Source organism: Phocoena phocoena, chromosome 10 (assembly GCF_963924675.1).
Source record: "Phocoena phocoena chromosome 10, mPhoPho1.1, whole genome shotgun sequence".
Taxonomy (NCBI): Eukaryota; Metazoa; Chordata; class Mammalia; order Artiodactyla; family Phocoenidae; genus Phocoena; species Phocoena phocoena.
Genome location: NC_089228.1, coordinates 17,955,751 through 17,979,704, shown reverse-complemented (window position 1 = coordinate 17,979,704; position 23,954 = coordinate 17,955,751). Strand labels below are relative to the sequence as shown.

Genomic DNA, 23,954 nt, shown 5'->3' with positions numbered 1-23,954 from the left:
TAAGGACAGAAGGTGATGGAAGGAGAAATTTCCATGGCTTTAAACTTTTAGACAAGAGTGGATTTGCTCAACTTGACGTCAGTAGAAGTAAATGAGGGGAATAACAGATAATGCATTTTCAAACTGGCCTCAGGTCATGTGCTACTGAGGAGAAATGCATTTTCAATGGTCACAGGGATTCTGAAGGTCTCTGGGGAGCCTGAGAAAAGTCCTGAACACATTCTAAAAAAGCTGTTATGGTGTTCAGGAGTTAACATGTGTGTCAAATAGCACAGTCATTCCAACTATCCTGTTAATATAAACTGGAATTTATAGTGGAAATACAAATACTTGCAACCTATACAGACCCAGAGTAAAAGGGATCATACCCTTTCCTGAAATAAAAACGCTACTGAGATTAATACATATCAGATTTCATTTCATTTCCTCCCTAAAGCAAATTGGTTTATTTCATTTGTTCATTCATTCAGCAAATATTTATGGAGCTCTGAGAATATGGGCACTGATGATTCAGTGGTAACAAGACACGACACAGACATCACTCCCTAGGAGCTTACACTCAAGTAGGAAAATCCACATTTAAATTATTAATGGAGGCTTACGTTTCCAATCAAGATGGAGTAATACGGACCAGATGAATTTTCCCTCATGACATAACCAAACAAGAAAAACAGAAATAATACATGAAACCGTGGTTTTCAAGACACTGGACATCAGGCAATGAAAGACAGTGATCCCAAGGGATGGAAAACAAACCCCAGGAGCAGTACGAGGGCCTCGCCTACTGCCCTGGAAGAGTGTCTAGGCTGCATAGGGAGGGGCGACCCAGGCAGAACCCAATGGACTCCGGAGTTCAGGAGACAGAGCTGGGGGCTTGGGGAGTCGAAGGCAGCCCGAGTCTGCAAGACAGAGTACGGGAGAGGGGAGAGCTGCAGAGAACCCCAGATACCTGGAGAGGGTCGAGGACTCAGAGGAGAGCCTATAAATGAGGCCAGGCAAGAACCACATGAAAGGATTTGAGGGACCAGTGCTCAGCACTCACACAGGTGTCTATTTCCATCAGCCGGACTGGAACACTCATAATCCCTGGAGCATGGGAAAATCGTTCCTTAGGACGGGGAAACAGTGTGTCCTAGACAGCACTGTTCCAGACCTGCCTAACAAATTACAAAAGCAAGACCCACAAGGATCAAACTATTTCCAAGTAACTTAACTGCATCCCAAAACAAAGCTAAAGAATATCTATAAGAACACATATCCAGTACGCAACGAGGTAGAATTCACAATGTTTATCCAATCAAAGATTATCAGGCATGCAAGGATGACTCCTCTGGGGATTTGTATCTAGAATTTATAAAGAACCCTCCAAACTCAAAAATAAGAAAAGCAACCCAACTTAAAAAAATTGACAAGAGATCTAAACAGACACTTCACCAAAGATATGTGGATGACAAATACACATGTGAAAAGACGCTCAACGTAAGAAGTCTTAAAAACGCAAAATAAAAGGAGATACCACTTCACACCTATTAAAATGGTAAAAATGTTAAAAATGGACCACACCAAGTGATGACAAGAATGAGAGAGAAGCGGAGCTCTCACAGGCTGCTGGTGGGCGTGTTAAATGGTACAGCCACTTTGGAAAACAGTTTGGTGGTTTCTTCAACTGTTAAACATACACCTACCATACGGCTCTGTCATTCCACTCCTAGATATTTACCTAAGAGAAATAAGAGCATATGTCCACACAAAGACTTGCACACAAATGTTCATAACAGCTTTATTTGGAACAGCTGAAAGCTGGAAACAACCCAAATGTCCATTTAATGAACTAGTACTCAGATATGGAAAAAAAAAACACCTCCAAACCTCGATACACGCTACATCAATGTATCTCAAAATAATTATACTGAATGAAATAAGCCTGACAAAGAACAGTACATGTCATACGATTCAATTTATATTAAATTCTAGGAAATGCAACCTAACGTACAGTGACGGAGCAGACGGAGGCTTGCCTGGGGAATGGGGGTGGGTGGCATGCAGAGGCGCGGGTGGGAGAAGGGTGACGAAGGGGCAGGAGGGTAAGTACAGCATCTCAACTGCAGTACTGGTTTTATTCGGTGTATGTATCTGTCACCACTTATCACACTATCTGCTTAAGATGTCTGAGGCTTACCGTATGTCCTGCGTATCTCTGTAAAGCTATTCAAAGTACTTTAGGGCTCTACCTTCTAGAGATTCTGGCAGAACTATTATTCTCATCTCCAAGTATTAATTACACTTTGCTTTAAGAGAAACTTTAGAACTTTATTTTTAAAGGTGCAACAAGAAAACCGACTGGTGTCAACGTTAGCTCACTGACGATGTTGTATACACTAAGGAAAAGTACAAAGTGAATACGAAGAATTCTCATTCGGTCAACAAAACCAAATCTGACGTAATTCTCAATAACGAATGGGACCACTCGGAGTCAAATCTTGGGTGTCTGCCGGCTGTCTCTCTTCAGCACGCTGTCCAGCAGCAGAGCCCTTGGGCTCAGAAATCTGAACCGAAGTCTCCAGTTGTTCTCCAAGCTCCTGGATTAGAGGCTCAGATGCCCCAGGAGCCCGGGGAGAGGCGAGCGGCTGTCCCTGACCATCATCAGACCCTGGGAGGACCACGCTTCTGCACATCCCACCATGGTCAGGAAGCAGGGCCGTGCCGCTTTCCTCAACAAAGGGACCGAGCAAGGAAGGCCCTGCCTCACGTTCACCACCTCTGGGCTCCTCGTGTTCCGAGTCTGAGTCCTCCGTCTCAGACGATGTGCTGCTCTCTGATTCCTCCGAATCGCTTGTCTCAGAGCTGGAGGAAGGCGTCTGCTGCCCGGAAATGCATCGGGCTCCTGCTTTCGATGCAGCTTCTTCCTCCTGGACCAAGAATGCCGCTGCTTCCAGTTCCTGCAGTTCCAACCCCAGCTGGGCCTTGGTCGGGGATGCTTTCTTTAAGGCTTCCGCAAGAGCTGCCAACTTTCTGGACCTTGAAGACCATTTTAAGAAGAAATGTTAGGACTATTCATTAACTGATCTGGGGATAACAGGGTCCACAGCTTAAAGAGATAACAAAATAAAGTTGGATCCATACTTCATATGGCACACAGGATGAATCCCCAAACAGATCAATGATACGAATGGAAAAAAGGAACCAAGTATTACAAGGACACGCAGGAGATTTCCCTCATGAGCCTAGAATGAGGAAGGCCTTTCTAACTAGGATGCAAAATCCAGAAGCCACAAAAGAAAGGCAAAGATTGATAAATTCAACTAATAAAAATCAACAAGTTCTGTAGGGCAAAAGGAAAAAAAAATTATAAGAAAAGTCAAAAGGCTAATGGAAAATTGAGAAAAATATTTGCAATTCATATCACAAAACAAGGCCTAGTTCCCCTAACAGAGTTCTTAAAAATGCAAATGATAATCCATCAGGAAAATGGGCAAAAGACACAAGCAGACAATTCCCATACAAAGGAATACAAATGGCTCTTAAATATGTGAAAAGATGTTCAACAACTTCAGTCAAATAAGAGAAATACAAATTAAAGTCGCGCTGAGATATATTTTTCATTTATCAGATTGGCAAAAATCCAAACGTTTGGTAACACTGCCAGCAAGGCTGTGGAGGAAAGGCGCTTTCATACACTGCTGGTGAGAGAGTTAACAGCTCCAGTCCCGATGAAGGAGAACCTGGCAATACCTTTCAAAACTGAAAACGTAACATACCCTTGACCCAAGCAAACCCGCATCTGGAAATTAAACACATAAGCTACACGACACAGACCCAAGGTACTATTTACTGTGGCACTGTTTCTAATACTCCAAAGTAAGAAACACCCAAATGTCCATCAACGTGGCATACGGCTATGGCATATCCCCACGAAGGAAAAGTCTACAGCTATGTAACAGATGAGGCTCTCCAGGGGCTAACCCAGATATGTTGTGTAACAACAAAAGGCCTGCCATATGTATATGCTGCCTTCTATGTTAAACACACACAACAAAGGAAAGACATAAAAACGTATTTTATTTGCTTGTACACTTATCCATGAACTCTGGAGAGCTACAGAAAACACTAATATTTATGTGGAGGGGGCACTGCAGGAGCTGGAAAGATGGAAGATGATGGTGAGAGGGAGACTTGTCACCGCATACTGGGTCTTATTTTTAAATTTTTCATTATAGTTGATTTACAATGCTGTGTTAGTTTCTGCTGTACAGCACAGTGAATCAGTTATACATATACATATATCCACTCTTTTTTAGATTCTTTTCCCATATAGGTCGTTAGAGAGTATTGAGTAGAGTTCCCTGTGCTATACAGCAGGTCCTTATTAGTTATCTATTTTAGATATGGTAGTGTGTATATGTCAATCCCAATCTCCCAATTTATCCCTTCCCCTGCTTCCCCCTTGTTAACCATAACTTTGTTTTCTACATCTGTGACTCTATTTCTGTTTTGTAAATAACTTCATTTGTACCCTTTTTTTAGATTCCACACATAAGCAATATCACACAATATAAAAATATGGAACACTTCACGAATCTACATGTCATCCTTGCACAGGGCCACGCTCATCTTCTCTGTATTGTTCCAATCTAAGTATCCGTGCTGCTGAACCAAACACTATCGTTCATTTTTAAACCTATGTGAATGGAATACCTATTCAAATTTTTTAACTAAAAATGAAAAAAAAACAGCAGTCAGAGAGCGACATGGAGTGCTTTTCATTTTTAGCAGAAAACCATCTCATGCTATTTCAGAGGATATTTTTGCTACATTTATAACATGACATTATACTGAACAGATAAACTTTTTCATTAACCTGGATTCATTTTAGTAGTTCTGTTTCTGAAGCAACGTGTAAGGCATACTGCAGTTCTCCAAAAACGATATCTTTGCTGTTCCATAGAGGAAAATCTGGTGTGACAAGTGACATGTCTTCTGGGTTTCCCTAGCTCCAAAGATTAAGTGAGTGCCTTGAGACAAACTGGATGCGGTGAGTTCACAGGATGAATTCGTTCGTCAAAGCCAAGTCCATCCCATAAAACTGGGGAAATGAGGCTTCACTTCAATAGGGCTTAAGTGATAGATGGGGACTTGGGGACTTTCATCTAAGTGCCTGGATGTACCTGAGACCCCTTTGATTCAAAATACTTAACGTTAACCATGAGCTTCCGCGCCCCGCCCCCGGCCCTCCACAAGTGTAACCAGGACCCGAAGCTTCCACTGCAGTCAGTGTCCAAGGGAGGGTAGGACAAGGCCAATGGCCGTCATGGATGCACAACTTTCTCTTAAATGAGGAAAATCCCATGTATCGGTGCTGGGATTGCCAGAGCTTAGAAAAGGAAAGATGGTCCGGGATAGAGAGGAAAACTGGGATGAGATCTACTAGAGTTGGTGAATGATTCCCAAAGGGCTATAACTCTGAGTGAACCCTGGTGGGTTTGAGACATCTTTAAAAACACAGTTATGAAATAAGATGATTGCAGTATAATCTACATCCATGTCCAAGACAGCTGTAGGTGATGCCCACCGTATATTTTGAAACCTTGGCTACCAGTGGCCACGGATCTGGTGAGAGCCAGTTGGACCAGTTTAAACCCTCCTTACTGCAAGGCCCTGCCAGCCTCAGGACTAGTTCACTGCCATCTTTCTCACTGAAAAAGGTCCTCTCTGGGTAATGACACACAGCTTTAAGAGATAAAGAGCCATGAACTTGGGCAAGGAGACAATGCCTCACATTAAATTATCATATGCAAAATTATAATCTGAAATAAAAGCCTTCACACTTCAGTAAGCACACGCCTCACATGTTTAAGAGCCACGATAAACACTTTCAACAATACGTGAAGGACGGCGCTCCACAAATGTCTCATTGCGCTGGCTCCTAACGACAAGCCTATGAATCAGCTTCATTTTTATCCCCACGTGACACACGGTGAAACAGAAGCTTGGAGAGGTTAAGAGACCAGCTGAAGTTCACCCCGCTGATGAGGGGCAGTTAGGACGGGAAGCCCAGGCCTCTGAGCTCCCGCACTCTCTCTTCCCCGCCACAGGGGCTCCCAGGAATTCTCAGGCTCGGAAAAGCTTCTCTTCTTAAGCCCACATTCTTGATTCCTTCCCAATGTGATACCACTCAACACCTCAAAGGAGCAAGTTCTGACTTGCCTAAGGCCCAGAATTCTCCAGAGAAACTAGGACTGGTCCCTTTAGCTCAGCAATCTTAAATGGAGTATACATTTAAGCTCTACCTACAGAGGTTGTAGAATCCCAGGGGAAAAAATGTGAATTATTTTTGTGGCTATTCATGAATACAGTAGATATATCTACTCAAGTTAAAACTATGTGTATCTTTGTTATTGTCTACTATAATATTACATCTGTCACTTATAAGAGCATGAATTTGGAATTTCAAAGCTCCCTACCTGTCATCTTGGCTCTTTTCAGAAAGCATCCCTCACAATGCTGGGACTAAAAAGTGTCAACTCTAACAGGCAGGAAAGTGGCAAGGATGAGGCCCAGGACCCAAACAGAAACTCGTGCCTCTTACCAGCTGAGATGACTTTTTATGCTTCAGAGAAAAGTTTGTTTCTCACTTTTAGCACTGTATTATGTTTAAGATGACCCATTTATATAATGTGTGTAAAAAATGGATTATATGTTTCTTTTTTTTATTCCTTGCCACCCTGATTCATCTCTCTCTCTTTTTTTTTAAATAAATTTATTTTATTTTTGGCTGCGTTGGGTCTTTGCTGCTGTGCACGGGCTTTCTCTAGTTGCGGTGAGTGGGGTCTACTCTCTGCTGTGGTGCGCGGGCTTCTCATTGCGGTGGCTTCTCTTGTTGCGGAGCATGGGCTCTAGGCACGCGGGCTTCAGTAGTTGTGGCGCATGGGCTTAGTTGCTCTGCAGCATGTGGGATCTTCCCAGACCAGGGCTCGAATCCGTATCCCCTGCATTGGCAGGCGGATTCTTAACCACTGCACCACCAGGGAAGTCCCTCTATTTCTTATTATCCCACTTTTACTACCTCAAGCTGTCTAGTTTCCCAAGTTGATATTAAACTTCTTATAGAAACTGTACAGAAGAAGCATTTTGACCTCTCAAAGAATGCTGGGATAAAAAACTAATTAAAATGTTCAAAATATCATTGGTGTAGAATATGACCCAACAGCCTGAGGAATGAAAGTTGGGTTTGTTTCTATTCAATCATTTTACACAGATAACTTAGCAGTCACTGTTCACAGAAAAGGAAATTATTCCTTTGGAGAAAAAAATTAAGCCATGAAAGAGTAGCCTCTTTGTTCTTTCAAGCACTGGCACAATTGGAGTTGGTTCTAACTCTGCCACTCCTTGTAAATTCTAGAATCTAACTCTGTAATGGCCTTTCCATTTCAGAAAACACCTCATTTAACACAGTTAGTGGTTTTTCACTGTCACACTCAAAACAGACCAGGCTAGGTCGTGTCAAAAAGCCTTGTCAAGTGACATTATTAGTTAACTAGAATGCTTACAAAAACCAGGTACATGTGGATATACTCAATGAACACATACGCTGAGTTACTAGTTGTACTTATAGTATATATTTTATATCTAAGTGAAGAACTCCTACCTGTTAAGATGTATTAATTACAGAGTGAAGAGATTCAGCATTTAAAAGACACATGATAGATCGTACTAATGTCGTATTTTAATAGAATTATACTCAACACAGGTTTTTCTTAGAAAATTTTTGGAAATGTAATCCTGCCATGTAGCTTTAAAAAACCCCAAAACCCTGCCATTCTGTTTATAGATGTGAAATAAAATCCTATCTGGAGGAATTTTTTTTTTAATTAAAGACTGCCTTCTGACAAGTTACAGTAAATCCAACTGCCATGAAAGAGTAACAGTAACAGCTGAGGGTATATGCCTTTACTGTGGCTAAGCTGATATAAAATTTCCTCAATTATTTTATATTTGGCAACTGAATTTAGGGGGAAAAAAATAAAGGGAACCTTAGCCTTATGAAACAGCCAAAACAAAGTGCAAAAGGAGCCCTGAAATGCAGGAAAAGGAAAACTAAGTATAAATAGAAAGCATACATCCTGTTTCTTGCTGTAGAGTTTTGTCTCAAACTATCAATCAACTTTTCACCACTTCCTGCAATAGCAGGCCTACTATAAATCTTGTAGTAACTGACTAGGTTTCATTTCCTCTGCCAAACCCTGCTAACCTGCCAGGCATGACATACTGACACTAGAGCCAGCAACTGATAACGTGGGACATGACTCCAGCGAGGCCACTCCAGACACATTTCATACTGGATGACGATGGAATACGCTGACTTGGCCTTCTAATTTCAAAGCGCAGACACACACACAAACACACACTCGGGTTCTTTCTGGGAACGAACAGTATATCAACTTTCTTTTTAAAAGGCAATGATGATAATGACGTCTAACCATAATTCTTCTCTACTGAAAAGAACCAGTTCCAAACTTCAAACTCCTCTGCCCCAAATACATTTATGCAACCTGATCTAAATAAAAGGTAATGCATTAGCTTTAGGTAGAAGTTGCTAGTGAAACTCTGCTCTGAAAAGTGCCATGAAAGACAAACAGCAATTGATGCACAGAGGAATACAGCCTGTCCTTACTCTCTAAGAGTAAAAACATTTCCATCTCAGCCATCAACACAAACAACAGATCTCTCTGAACAAGAAATTACCGATTCTGTACGTCATCTGACATACAGAAAATACTACAAGATAAGAGTCATTCATGGAAGCAACCTAAGTGTCCGTCGACAGATGAATGGATAAAGAAGATGTGGCACATATATACAATGGACTATTACTCAGCCATAAAAAGAAACAAAATTGAGTTATTTGTAGTGAGGTGGATGGACCTAGAGTCTGTCATACAGAGTGAAGTAAGTCAGAAAGAAAATACCGTATGCTAACACATATATACGGAATCTAAAAAAAAAAAAAAAGATTCTGAACCTACGGGCAGGACAGGAATAAAGACGCAGACGTAGAGAATGGACTTGAGGACACGGGGAAGCTGGGACGAAGTGTGAGAGTAGCATGGACATATAGGACATATATACACTACCAAATATAAAATAGACAGCTAGTGGGAAGCAGCTGCATAGCACAGGGAGATCAGCTCGGTGCTTTGTGACCACCTAGAGGGGTGGGATAGGGAGGGTGGGAGGGAGACGCAAGAGGGAGGAGATATGGGGATATATGTATATATATAACTGATTCACTTTGTTATAAAACAGAAACTAACACACCATTGTAAAGCAATTATACTCCAATAAAAATGTTAAAAAAAAGAGTCATTTATGCCATATGGAGTTTGGGCCAATGAAATAATTTTTCATCCTATTTTCAACTTGACTTAATACCATTCTTTGGGGCTGGATTATGAAAAACAACACCTAGTCCATTAGACCATTAGAATAATTTTCCAAAAACTCCCTGTATTAGTTTCCAGTGACTGTCATAACAAACTACCACAAACTGGGTGGTTTCAAACAGCAGAAATTTATCCTCTTACAGCTCTAGAGGCTAGAAGTCCAAAATCAAGGTATCAGGAGGGCTGCTTCCTTCTGAGGGCTCAGAAGGGAGAATCTCTTCCATGCCTATCTCTTAGCTTCAGGTGTTGCCAGGAATCCATGGCTTATAGACACATCACTCTTAAACTCTGCTTCTGTCACCACCTGCCATTCTCTCTGTGTGTCTGTCTGTCTTCCCTCTGGATGTGTCTCTGTGTCTCTTCTCCTCATAAGAATACCAGTCATATTGGATTAAGGGTCCATCCTACACCAATATGACCCCATCTTAACAATAATTTATATCTACGACAACCCTATTTCCAGATGAAGTCACATTCTAGGGTTCTGAGAAGGATATGAACTGGGGGGGCACTATCCAACCCAGTACAGCCTGTCTTCTAGCCACCCCAATTCATGGCTGTCCCACATGCAATATACATTCACCCGTCTCAACATCCCCAAGGTCTCAATCCATTCCAACATCAATTCTACGTCCAAAATCTCATCTAAACCTCATCTCAATCAGGTTTAGGTGAGTCTCTGGGTATGCTCCATCCTGGGGTAAATTCCTCTCTGTCCACAGACCTGTGAAACTAAAAAACAAGTTATCTGTTGCAAAATATAATGGTTGGACAGGTGTAGAAAAGACATCCTCATTGCAGAAGGGAGAAAATGGAAAGGATAAAGGAGTTACCATTGCAAGGCAAGTTCACAACACACAGGTCAAATTCCATTAGTTTTTTTTTTTAAAACATCTTTTTTGGAGTATAATTACTTTACATTGTTGTGTTAGTTTCTGCTGTATAACAAAGTGAATCAACTATACATATACACATATCCCCATATCCCCTCCCTCTTGCATCTCCCTCCCACCCTCCCTATCCCACCCCCCTAGGTGGTCACAAAGCACCGAGCTGATCTCCCTGTGCTATGCAGCTGCTTCCCACTAGCTATCTATTTCACATTTGGTAGTGTATATATGTCCTATATGTCCATGCCACTCCCTCACTTCGTCCCAGCTTCCCCTTCCCCTTCCCCATGTCCTCAAGTCCATTTGCTACGCACAAGAGCAGACTTCTAACCCCGATCCAGGCGCCTGTCAAGACCAGCTGGTCAGCAGCTCAGCACACACACCACACCCTGCTGGGTACAACCACCTCTCGCATGTAGGCGATGGACGTAAAAGTCTGCTCAGGCTTGGACTTTCGAGAACTGCCTTAGGAAGCCTTGGATTTGAAAGCCACACTGGACAACAGTGCTGACAAGCGTTCATCTACAGAAAATCAAAATCGGGGAAGGCCAATTTTCTTAATGGTCGCTTATGTTCTCCCCAAAACTACTTGAGTTCAACTACAGTGAAAAGCATTTGTCTATCGGAACATCCTTAAGTGACAGTCCCTAGCCTATCCAAGGAGAATTTTCAAATAGTCTTAATAAAGGTAACTGATATCAATGACGCATATTTCGTTCCTCTCCTTAATAAAGCCCTGCTACTTAAAGTGGAGTCCCTGGACAGCAGAAGCAGTATCACCTCAGAACCTGTGAGAACTGCAAAACCCCAGGGCCTATCCCAGACCCCTGAATCAGGATCTGCAATTTTAACAAGCTCCCAGGGGACCTGTATGCTCAGTGAAGTCTGAGAAGCACTGCTTCAGACAGCCGTGACCGTGTCGGAGTGATGATTATGACCACCTTACGCTATACAGCTCTCAGCATCGCTGACTCAATCTGACCAAACAGCTGGCAGGATGGGACTGGCACGAGGCTCTCCCCCGCTCCTGGGTCAGCTCTGAAGCTTCAGCCTGCAGCCACTCAGCCACCTGGGCTCCAGGTCAAGGTGCGAGGAGCCCTTCTCTAATGGCCGTTTGGCTCAAGAGTTCTCTCTGTGGCCTTTCTTCTAAGCCCGCTTGATCCTGAGGCTCGTTCTCAGAACCATCTCATCTCCCAGCACCGATTCTACAAAGCTGGGATCAGCTGCTTTCTTGCACAAAATCTTCAACCTCTGCAGAGATCTCTCCCAAGGCCAGGCTCCAGAAGCCTGCTCCTCCCCCACTCCCTCTCCAGCCAGGTTAGACCCCACCCGGGCCTGCCCTAGCCCCGCCCTGCCCTCCTCCCATTGCTTCCTTACCTCCAGTATGGGCCTCTCCCACAAGTAACCTCTACCTCCAGGTCTCACTGAAACAACACGGCAGACGCATTTCTCATTCATTCATTCATTCATTCAATATCTACCGAAAGTACTATGTGACTAAGCACTGAGCAAAACAGATAAGGACCCTCATGCTCACGGAGCTTATACTCTTGTTTAGGAAAAGATAGACAACGAACAGAAACTAAGTAAATACAGTGTGCTAGATGGCATAACTGCTGTGGAAAAAACACAGCTGAAAAGTGGCCCAGGAGTGCTAAGGACAGAGGGGATTCAATTTTTTACGTGTTTAGAGAAGACCTCACTGAAAGGTGACATAAGGGACCAAATACATCGAATAGCCTAAAGTGTGAGACCTGGCTTTATTCTTGCTTTTTACTTAGTCCATTTCTTCCTGGCTTGAACCTCCAGCCCACTGAACTTGGTACAATACTCACATCCAACCCCTGCTCCCAGCCTAAAAGCCATGTGGATGTCAATTCCCACGTAGCTGTCTCTAATCTCCAGATCTTGTATCCATGCCTAGAAAACTGCTTCTCCTACCTTCCACTCACCTGAGCCTGATACCCAATCTGTGCTGTCCCACGTTCAAGGAAAATGACAACAGGCTATCTTGTTTCTAAAAAGGAAGACCCAGAGGTTTAGTAAAAGAGGAGAAAACTTCTGGCCAAGCCAGAATTTTATAGTATTTCATACTATAAATATAAGCTAGATAAAATTACTTAAGGGCTCAAGAATGTATCTTTCTACAGCTAAGTTTTCTCTACTAAGAAACTGTGAAAGATGCCATAGGAAGGCCTCATGCTGAGCCACCAGGGAAACAAGGGCAAAGATTACAGCAGATCCACGCCCCTGGTGCGGGTGGAGGATGGGGCATTAAAGGCACAATTAATTCTCCTTTAAGAACTGAGCAAGCCACTCTGTTGAAGTCTACACAAACGCAGGCTGGAGGGAACCTGATAGATAACTGAGCCCAGGGCTGTCTGGCAGAGCTTTGCGTGAAGATGGAAATGCTTTAGATCTGTGCTATCTAACGTGGTAGCCACAAGACACATGTGGTAACTGAGCACTTGAAACGTCCAGCGTGACTGAGGAACTGAATCCTAAATCTTATTTTATTTAAATTAATCTCCACCAAAATAGCCTCACGTGGCTATGTATACAAAATTCGACTAACAAGATCGAATCGAAAGCCCTAATTTCCTGTGACAAAGACGAGGCCTAGACAAAGCTAAGAGTACAGGGCTACCACAGCCCGGAGCACTAACAGTCCACACAGGCACCAGACTGGAGGGTTCTGAACTGCTTTCATATGCGTGAGCACGTGTGATCCTTTCCTCAGTCACATGGCCTAAGCAGGTATGAATGACTCTCTATACTTCACCAGTGCTCACAGGCCAACATGGGCCTGATGCCAGAGGGTAAATCCGGGGGATGGCCAGGGCTTCTAACATGCAACCTGCTGTGTGCTAGCTCCCACCGAAGCAGTGACACCATCTGGGTACTCACAGGGCTTATTACCTAAGTGAAACAAGAGGCTGGAAGACCACACTAGCCAGGAGAATCACTGAAGAACCTTTCCTATGTTGGGGGATCCAACCCTCGGCAAAACATTTATGCAAATGAAGCCTGAAGAACCTTTCCTATGTTGGGGGATCCAACCCTCGGCAAAACATTTACGCAAATGAAGCCTGAAGAACCTTTCCTACGTTGGGGGATCCAACCCTTGGCAAAACATTTACGCAAATTAAGCCTGAAGAACCTTTCCTACGTTGGGGGATCCAACCCTTGGCAAAACATTTACGCAAGTTAAGCCTGAAGAACCTTTCCTATGTTGGGGGATCCAACCCTTGGCAAAACATTTACGCAAATTAAGCCTAAAGAACCTTTCCTGTGTTGGGGGATCCAACCCTTGGCAAAACATTTACGCAAATTAAGCCTTCTAGGATACTTGTATCAGGATGGGAACTAAAATTTATTCTCTATTTTAAGGTAGTGACCATGACTCTCAAAAATTAGTTTGTTGGACATCGTTAAGAATTCTATGTTCACTTTAGCATCAAGACATACAGGCGAAAGCTCTGCTATAATGAGAACTGAAGAGTTGCCAAGATGTCCAATCAGACCCAAATTACTATCCACGAAAATTACTGATTACTAAAAATAAGAATGAAAAAGTGGCTCCAAAATATCGTGTGACTAAATACAGGAATACACAGCACAACTGAAACCCCCAGTTAGAGGGCTGTGAGTACCCAACCTGCTGGCTGAACAGCATTTCGTGTTCCCAAGAGAACTGGATGCAAAAGCTTAATTATGGTTAGATTCAAACGATGTGATCAAAAAGCTTCCCACGTGGGGCGAGAGACGTAAGGGCTTTTCTCCTTTCGCTCCTCGTAGGGGCATCCGGGTAAGCTTTTTCTTGGAGCCACCTCACTCCAAAGGGATGAATCCAGCCCCACCAGGAACACTTGACAAAAAAGCAGGGACGGCTGTCGGCGGGGAGCGCGGGGCTGGGCTTTGATCGCAGCTGCGGCTCCCACCTGTTGAAAAAGGCAGCCATGGCGATGCGGCACTTCCTCCCCTTGCTCACAAACACAAGAAATCGGCAGAGATAAGCTGACACGGAAAACAATACACAAATCGCTGACCCTGCTGCAGGTGGAGAAGAGCTGCCTCTGCTCGGCTTTGATTTTCTGGAGCCAAGCCCGGGGTGGGGGGGGCGGAGAGGCAGGTGGACTTTATTCTTTTCCGGGGCTCCCATGGCAAGGTGACTGCAGACGGAGCCCAGAGGAACACCACGTGCAGAAGAAAGGGAAAGAAAGAAATAAACAGAACAAGAACCCGGGCTAAACTGAGCCGTGGCAGAGAGCTGCCATCCGCAGCCAGGAGGAAAGATCACATCCCTAGTGAAAAGCAACTAGGGTTTTACAGGATTTGTGAAATCGCACAGAGCGGGGACCTCTGGCTGTGCTCTCGGTCGTGCTGCTGTTCCTGCTGAATGAAGCCAATAAGCATGTGCCTTAGGTCTTCCTGATGCATTTTCCACTCCTGTTGTTTAGTGTGTGTCAGAAGAAGAGAATAAAAGCGTACCTCCCCGGGTCCAGGAATGGGGCTGGAAACAGAGCAAAGCACAACCAGCAGTTTTCTCCTTGACACACACGCAGACCAGTCTCGACTTCATAAGTGGCCTATTTGCTGCTTAAGGGTCATCCACAGTTTGCCTTTTTAAAAACAGGGCTTAAAATGAGCCACCCGGTTGACTGCTGTGCACCTCATCCGTCTGTGTTCGGCTTCGGAAACTGAGCCCACTGTAACGTGGTCACTGCTGCCACCCATGTGCCACATTGATTGAGGGCCCGAGATCTGCAGGGTGTTTCTCTAGCCCGAGCAGCGCAGCAGTGCCCAAGCAAAGCCTGGATCCTGCTCTCATGGAGCCTGCAGTTTGAAAGGAAGAAAGGACAGGGTCCTCTGAGCCAGTCTCAGAGCCCGTATCCAAGAGGCCAAGGTCACAAACTCTGCTGCCCTCACCAGTCAGGCAGATGGAGTCACATGGAAGGGGCGGGGGTCTGTGCAGAATGGTGCACCCTTGTCCCGTACAGGGGAAACAGCTGGCCTCAGCTCTGGCCAGTTGTCAACAAGCGGGGACGTGGGCTCAGCAACTGCCAGAACTTCTCCGTTAGCTCCAGAGCAGCTGTAAATCCAGACTTCGACATAAAATCTTCCGGTTTTTAAGTGCTGACAACCAATTCGAAGTTTTAGAAAACTCACTGAGAACCAATAGTGACCCAAGGGCCACCAGCTTGCAACTCGTACATGCTGCAGACATAACTGCATCTCCCCAATGCTCTAACATATTCTATATACCCCAGCACATTCCCGCTCCACCAGCACGACCAGTTCACCACTGCTCTCACTCCCAGCACAACTGTTTTAACTTCGCGGATTTGCCTCAAGTTGTGTCCCTGCCTTGCACACCTCCCTCCTTTCTCTCTGTGCCTGGTCAGACCCCACCCATCTTTAGTTCCCAGGTCAAGCCCCGTACTCCACTCAGCCCTGTAGACCACGCCAAGTTCCCTCTTCTCTTAATCAATACCTTTTATTTTATTTTATTTATTTTTGGCTGCATTGGATCTTAGTTGCGGCACGCGGGCTCTCTAGTTGTGGTGTGCAGGCTTAGTTGCCCTGTGGCATGTGGAATCTTAGTTCCCTGACTAGGGATCAAACCCATGTCCCCTGCGCTGGAAGGCGGATTCTCAAACACTGGACCACCAGGGAAGTCCCTGAATCAATATCTTTCTTACGGCTGTATCACCCGCTGTATCACTGGCAATGAGGCGGATTCTCTCCGTAATCCACTAATTCTGCCATCTACATATGTTTTCTCCCCAGCAAGACTAAATGCTCATGAATAGAAACCACACTGGAACTTCGTCAACAGAGACAGAGCATGCAGTGTTAACAGAGAGGGTGGGTTAATGTTCTGGGAGATGACAGGGGAATGACTGACCACAGCAAGGTGGTTAGGAGCTCAGGTTCTGACAAGCAGGCCTGGGTTTCTTCATCTCTTTGAGCCTCCGTTTCCGTACCTGTAACCTGGGGCCATAATAAAATGGGGACATAACCCAAATCATATAAAACCTATGAGATTAAGAGACATGATGAATATAAAGCACTCAACACAATGCCTGGCATGCAGTAAGCTACTATTATTATCATGGACCAATTGCCGGATTCGGCCAATGGCATTGTTAAACAAGCAATGCATCAATGGAGGAACTGTGTTGTTTGCAAGCCATTAATTGACTACTTAGTCTGTGCTAATGTGCTCTAACCATACTGCGTGTGTCAGCTCATCTAATTTGCCTAATTCTACCAATTTTGTGGATAGCTGAGGCACAGAAAGTTTAAATGACCTGTCCAAGGCCATACAGATCTGAAGCCAGCCAAGTGGCCCACTGGCTCCCATAACCGTTTAACCATGATACTCGATGGCCTCTCTACATTTCTAATGGCAAGGGACAAGTTTTCGACCTCAACCTTTTCAAATCAAAAACAGGATTTGGCTTTGTGGACCATGGCTTAAGATGACAGAATGATCAGGGCTTCATTTGGACCAGACTATATCTCAGAAGTCCCAAGAAGAAGGAGTTTGCTTTTCTGTCAATTTGGCCAAGGGCTGTCTGTTCAATAAAAAGAGAATGATGAAGAAAAGAGAAAAAGGGCCAGGAAGTACCATAAAATTACAACTATCATTATGGAAGGCAAAAACTGTGACACAGATTAATACTAACAGAAAAGGCATTTTGCTGATCACAGAAAAAAACTGGAGAGGGGCTAAGAACAATGTTTCTAGCCTCCAACATCCACACAGAAGACAGGGAAGAGGCAAATGCATCTTGCTTATCTTTCAGACAGTGAAGAAGGAAAGTGATGAAACTGCAGACCGTGAACTCAAAACCCATGAACTGTGCGCATTAGGAGATGAAGTGGTGTCCCCAGGAGCTGGCATGGGTTCACAAAAATGGATGCCATCCCTTGGACTGGCCTCAGCCTGTGAGCCCTGGGCAAAGATTGTGCCTGGGTTTTAGGAAGGCATATGACAGTCTCCTGTGGCTTCCTTATGGGTGAAATACAGAACATGGGGTGTACGGTTATAAAGCTGACTGGATTCACATTTGACCTTACAGGTAAGATTAATTTCAACCTGAAGGAAGGGACCTAGTGGAAGAGTAAAAAGTTTTGACACCAGACTTCTTCATTCAACGTGTATTCACTGTCTTAGGTGAAAACATAAAACATTCATTCTAATTCCTTAAGGGCATAAGCCTTACTAATTCCTCTTCAGTTCCCGGGTCCCTCATCTTGTGCTTCGCATACAGAAGCTGCTCCAAAAATGATTACTTATTGGATTTCAGGAGTCAAGTTCACAAAGAGTGTTACAAAAGTAAAAAGATCAGGAAATAGCTGGGATGATAGATGCTAGTTCCAAAAAGGTTAAAGCAGGTGCATGGGACAAAACCAAATTCAACAGGGTAAAAACCAGGGAACAGATACAAAGTTCTCAATAGCTGATACATGAGAAATTATAATTGTAAATAATTAAGCAACGTCTAAGACAAATTATAATTAATTCAACAACATCTGAGACAAAAATCTTAAGGGTTTTGGTTAATGGTAAACTAGGAATAAGGAGTGTGTTGAGGTTTCCAAATATAAGTAGATGAGCTCCCAGACCACATTAATACAGAGATGGTGATAAAAAATGAGAGTGACGGCTCCTTTCTACTTTCTGGCCAAACCTAGAGGATTATATTTAACCTGGAGGATACTTTAAAAGGGTATTGACCCCAAAAAGGAGAGGGGAGGCACTGACAAAGTACAATTTGCCTTTTAAAAAGAGATCAGAAAGGGGGACGTCCCTGGTGGTCCAGTGGGTAAGACTCTGCACTCCCAATGCAGGGGGGCCGGGTTCAGTCCCTGGTCGGGGAACTAGATCTCGCAAGCATGCCGCAACTAAGAGCTCGCATGCCGCAACTAAGAGTTCGCATGCCGCAACTAAGACTCAGTGAAGCCAAACTAAATAATCAATAACTAAGTAAATATTAAACAAAGAGAGAGAGAGAGACCAGGAAGGGCAAAGAAGTAGAAATTCTGGACCTGTAAGAATCATTCAAAGGCAGAAGAGGCTGATCGAGAAGACTCAGAAGGAATGCAATAGCAATCCCCTAGACAGATAAAAACAGGTATTTGAAGAGAGAAAGGAATTATTCCATATGGGTCCGGAATTAAAACTAATGAGAAAAAAAGTAGATTTCAGTCCAATTCAAAGGAGAACTTTCAAACAATCTAAGGTGCTTCAGAGTAGAACCAGTCCCCTCCTCCATCAGTCAGTCTCCAGACATGCCAAGTGCCTCGTGCCAAGGACTAGAAATCACATAGTGTCGACAGTGCACAGGGAACTGACCCACAAAGTAAAGGCTGGCAAAGGAGGAGATTTTGCCAGACATCTCAACTCTACGACTGACTGGATTACAATGATCATCACCAAGACAAGTGATGCCATCATCAGCTTCAAGCCTTACAATGGAGAGATGACTTTGTTGGTGTCATTAGAGAAAGCTTCAGGCAAAATGTAACGTTTCTGGTAGAGAAAATGGAACGTACAAAGGCAACGAAGGGCTGAAGCTCTTGGCAAATTTGGGAAATGCTGAGTGTATCTGGAAGGAGGGAGGGAGGGTGCGCAATCAGCAGGAGTGAGGGAAGAAGTAGGAAAGATGAGGACGAGGACCCAAGGGGTCTTGAACCCGGCTCAGGCATCATTTAGGCTCTTAACCTTGGCAGGGGGAATTGTGGAGAACTGCTGAGCAGGACAGCCATGAGCAAAATGGCATTTCAGGATGACAGGACTGGCATTGTTGCTGGAAGAAAACAAGACAGGGAGTGAGACTCTGGGGGCAAGGAAAAACATAGGGGACACTCTGGCAGGAAATGAGAAAATACAAGCCTGAATTAAAGGAAAGGCAGTGACAGCAAAAAGAGGAATTTAAGTGAAAGAAGTTATATAGGACAAATTAAAAAGACCTGCTGGATTGATCCAGTGTGGAGTGGGGTGTCAGAGACAGACACGCTTGAATCAGGGAACCCAGACAGGACAACGTACCTAACAGTAAGACCAGAAACCCCCAAAACATCTAAACTGGTTCCCAAATTACTGATCCATCACAGCTTTATATCAAATGTTCAGTATACAAAAAAATGTAAGATTTTGTAGTTATCTTTCAATCTGAAACCAGTCATCGAAAGTTTATTGAAACAATGTTCCCAGAAATTAACTCCTCCGAGGACATAAAGAAAATATGCCAGGCAAATATTAACCAAAAGAAAGCTAGGATCTCCATATTAGTATCAGACAAAATAGATTGTAAGGCAAAAAAGCATTATCAGTGATAAAAGAAGACCACTATATAATAAACACTGCAGTTCTCCAGGGAGCTATAACTGGGAGACAAAATATTAGTTACTGTAAACTACTAGTACCAAATAACATGCCTCAAATCATAAAGTAAAAACTGACCACAGGTCGACAAGAAGAAATTGACAAGTTCACTAATACAGTAAGAGACTTTCACACACCTTGCAATCCAAAAATTGATAGATTAAACAAAATAAACAAAAATTAGACAAAATTAACAAAATTAGACAAAATAAATCATTAAGGATATAAAAACGTAAACAGCCCAACTGACAAGCTTCAACAATAGACAGACATACAAATTAGCAGCTAACAATCAGAGCATAAACCTTACTTTCAAGCTTCAAAATTTAAGAAAATGATCATGCTAGGCATAAAATTAATCTCAACAAATTAAATTCTCTGACAGAAGTGCAATCAAGTTAGAAATCAGTAATAAAGACATTACATAAAAACCCCATACACTTGGAGAAACACACTTCTAAACATTTCCTGAGTAAAATCAGAAAATTTTGGAATAGAATAATAATGAAAATTCAGTATATTTCACAACCTTGAAGATGCATACAAAGCAGGTATTTGGAGGAAAGTTTATAGACTTAAATGAAGAAAGGTCCAGAGTTAACCAGTTAAGCATCTACATAAGAAGTCAGAAAAAACAGCATAACAGATTTCCCAAAACAGAACGAATAAAATGACATAAATAAAAGCAAAGAGTAATGAAATAGAAGACAAAGAGAGAGGATCAAGAGAGTAAAATATTGGTTCTTTGATAAACTAATCAAATACACTCTCTTGCAAGATTGATCAAAAAAAGAAGAAACAAAAACAAGAAAGCACAAATACACAGGAATGTAAAGTAAGAAAACTATAGATGCTGTAGAGAAGAAAACAGATAAGAGGAAAGAAGAACAACTTTATGTTAGAAAGTTTTGAAAATTTAGATGAAAGGGACAAACTTCTAAAAAAATATAATCTATTAAAACTGACTCAAGGAGAAACAGAGAACTAGAATACTTGTATAGCAATTGGAAAATCTGAATGAATAGTTTAAAAATTTCAGAAAGAAAAAAGTCAAGATGGCTTTTGGGGTGAACTTTACTGAAAATTCACTGATGAGATTGTTTCAGTCTTACATAAGCTATTTCAGAGAACAGAAAAGGCAACAACCCCCAATACACTTTATCAGGCTGGCATAACCTTGATAACAAATGTAGATAAAGATAGTACGAGAATGGAAAATCATAGGCCAAACTCCTTCCCTTCCCTTCCCTCTCCCTTCCCTCCCTGTCTTTCTCTCTTGGTCTTCTGTTTCCCTCTCTTGCACATGCAACTCACACACACACACACACACACACACACACACAGTTAGCAAACCAAATTCAGCATCATTATTCAAATAATGCATCATAATCAAGATAGGTTTATCCCACGAGTGCAAGGGCTAATTTAAGTTAGAGATTTTATAAATGTCATTCATTATGCTAAAAAGTTAAAGGAGAAAACACTTAAGGTCATCTCAAAAGATGAGGAAAATATGCAATAAAATTTGATGACCATTTGGGATCAAAACTCTTGGCAAACTACGAATAACGTGAACCTTTCTTAACTTGATACAGGCTATCTACAAAGGCCTGCAGCAAACGTCACATTTAATGGCGAACTGTTGAAAGCATTTTCTAAAAAATAAAGAGTAAGATAGGGAAGTATGTTACCACCATATCTACTCAGTATTTTACTAGAGGATCTAGTCAGTACAATATGATGAAGAAGAATAACAAAAAAGAAATGAAAGATATGAAGATTGGAAAAGAAGAAACCTAACTGTTATTATTTGCACTGCTATTATTGCCTATATTGAAAACTGGGGAGAATCCGTACATAAGTTAATAATAGAGTTTAGCACGGTAGCTGTATACAGAAATCAATATAAAAAAGTGAATTACATTTCTATATACTTTAAACAAGGAGTTTGAAAATAAAAAATTGTTTAAGTACCATTTACAATAGCAACTCAAAAAATAAAGCAATAAATCTAGCAAAGACGTATAAAGTTTTTATGGAGCATATTATAAAATTTTATTAAAAGACATTAAAGAAAACTTAGAGAGTCACACCATGTTATCGCAAAGAGACTAAATGTTTTAGTCTCCCCCAAAACTGATTAATAGATTCAAAGCAATTCCAATTAAAGCGTTATTCATGGAACTTGACAAGCTGATGCTAAGATACAAAGCTGCAGTAATTAAGAAAGTATGGTATTGGCACATGATAGACAAGTAAATCGGTGAAACTGAAGAGACAACCTAGAAACAGATCCATGTGTATATGTAAACGATGTATGACAGAGTGAGCACTGCAGGATGCATGGGGAAAGGATGGACTATTTAATAAATGAAGCCGGGATAAGGTTATCCATATGGGGAAAAAATGAAAATGGATCCCCTATCTCATAAAATACACAGAAATTAGTTCCAGGTGGACTAAAGACTTAGATGCTAAACCCAAAAGAATAAAAATTTTAGAAGATACTATATGAGAATATCTTTATGACAAGCAAATCAAAAAACTTTCTTAAACAAGAAACAAAAAGCATACCCATAAAGGAACATATCGATAAATTCTACAACATTAAAATTAAAAACTTCTGTTTATATAGACACTACAAGGAGACTGGAAGATAAACTACAAACTGGGGAGAAATGTTTGCAACATATTTAATCAATAAAGGACTAGTATCTAGAATACCAGGGAAACCTAAAAATCAAAAAGAAAAAGATAGCCTTAATAAAAAGTAGGCAACACAACAGACAGACATTCACAGAAGAAGGGACATGAATGGCTCACAAATACATGAAAGGATGCTTAGCTTCATTAGTTACCAAGAACATGAAAATGAAAATTACAAAAGAAACTCTTTCACACCCATGGAGAATGCCAAATTTTAAAATCTGAACAATACAAGTGTTGGCGTGAAGGTTGAGCCAGTGAAATTCCCATTGCTGGGAGTATAAGTTGAAATAAATTGGTACAGCCACTTTGGAAAACCCTTTGGCATTACCCAGTAAAGTCTAACTGGCCTCCAACCATCCCCTAAATCCCAGCAATTCCATTCCTGGGTATAGGGCTTACTCAAAAAGTTGCACAAGTGTACCATGAAGCGTGAACAAAGATGTTCAGAACAGGATTTTCCTAATAATCCAAAATGGGAACCATTCATCAACAATCCAATCTACATTGCAATACATGAACAAACTGCAGTCGACTCAGATAGCAGGAGAATAAATAAACTACACCTCTGTGCGTCACCATGGTTAAATCCCCCCAAAAAGAAAAAGCATTACGTGAAAAATGCAAGTAACAGAAGAACACATACAGTATGATTCCATTTACATACAGTTCAGAAGCAAGTAAAACTAAAACTAAACTTGGGATAAATACACAGATGGCAAAACCATAAGGAAAAGCAAGGTAATGATTAGTACAAAATTCAGGATGGTGGTTACCAGAGGGAGGAGGGAAATATGACTGGGACTGGTCTCATGGGGTACCTCTAGGAAACTGGTAATGCTCTATTTCTTAAGATTGCTGGTAAGTACATGCATGTTCACCTTTTTATTATTCTTTAAACTGTACACATATTTTATATTATTTTAATATTTTATATTTCATAAGAAAATATTTTAAGAAAATAACCAAACTCTATACACATACAAAAAAGGCAAATAAGAGGTAACGATAATTGAACCCAATAGTTCCATTTTAAAAAAAAAAAAGGGACTTCCCTGGTGGCGCAGTGGTTAAGAGTCCGCCTGCCAACGTAGGGGACATGGGTTCGAGCCCTGGTCTGGGAAGATCCCACATGCCATGGAGCAACTAAGCCTTTGTGCCACAACTACTGAGCCTGCACTCTAGAGCCCACGAGCCACAACAACTGAGGCCGCGTGCCACAACTACTGAAGCCTGCGTGCCTAGAGCCCGTGCTCCGCAACAAGAGAAGCCACCGCGATGAGAAGCCCACACACCGCAACAAAGAGTAGCCCCCGCTCGCCGCAACTAGAGAAAGCCTGTGTGCAGCAACAAAGACCCAAGGTAGCCAAAAATAAATTAATTAAAAAAAAACCCCACAGAGGCAAAGAAAGAAAACTAGCCATTACCCAGAATTATGAACTATAGTGCAGATCACCACAAAAGAGGCTAAGTTCTGTGAACAGAAGAACTTCTCTAACAAAAGCCAACTGCCTGAGAATT

At 42.3% G+C, this 23,954-nt stretch overlaps 1 protein-coding gene and 1 non-coding gene across 2 annotated transcripts in view; both read right to left on the bottom strand.

Annotated features, from left to right (window-relative positions):
* Positions 1 to 2,473: 2,473 nt before the first annotated feature.
* Positions 2,474 to 23,954, bottom strand: part of SHQ1 (SHQ1, H/ACA ribonucleoprotein assembly factor) — an 88,645-nt gene continuing 67,164 nt past the window's right edge. Inside the window, 2 exon segments of the mRNA XM_065885890.1 lie at positions 2,474 to 2,513; positions 2,515 to 3,018. Coding sequence (XP_065741962.1) covers positions 2,474 to 2,513; positions 2,515 to 3,018 — 544 coding nt within the window.
* On the bottom strand, positions 4,555 to 4,660 carry LOC136130151 (U6 spliceosomal RNA). The gene has a single exon (XR_010656341.1). It is a non-coding gene; the product is annotated as a U6 spliceosomal RNA (small nuclear RNA).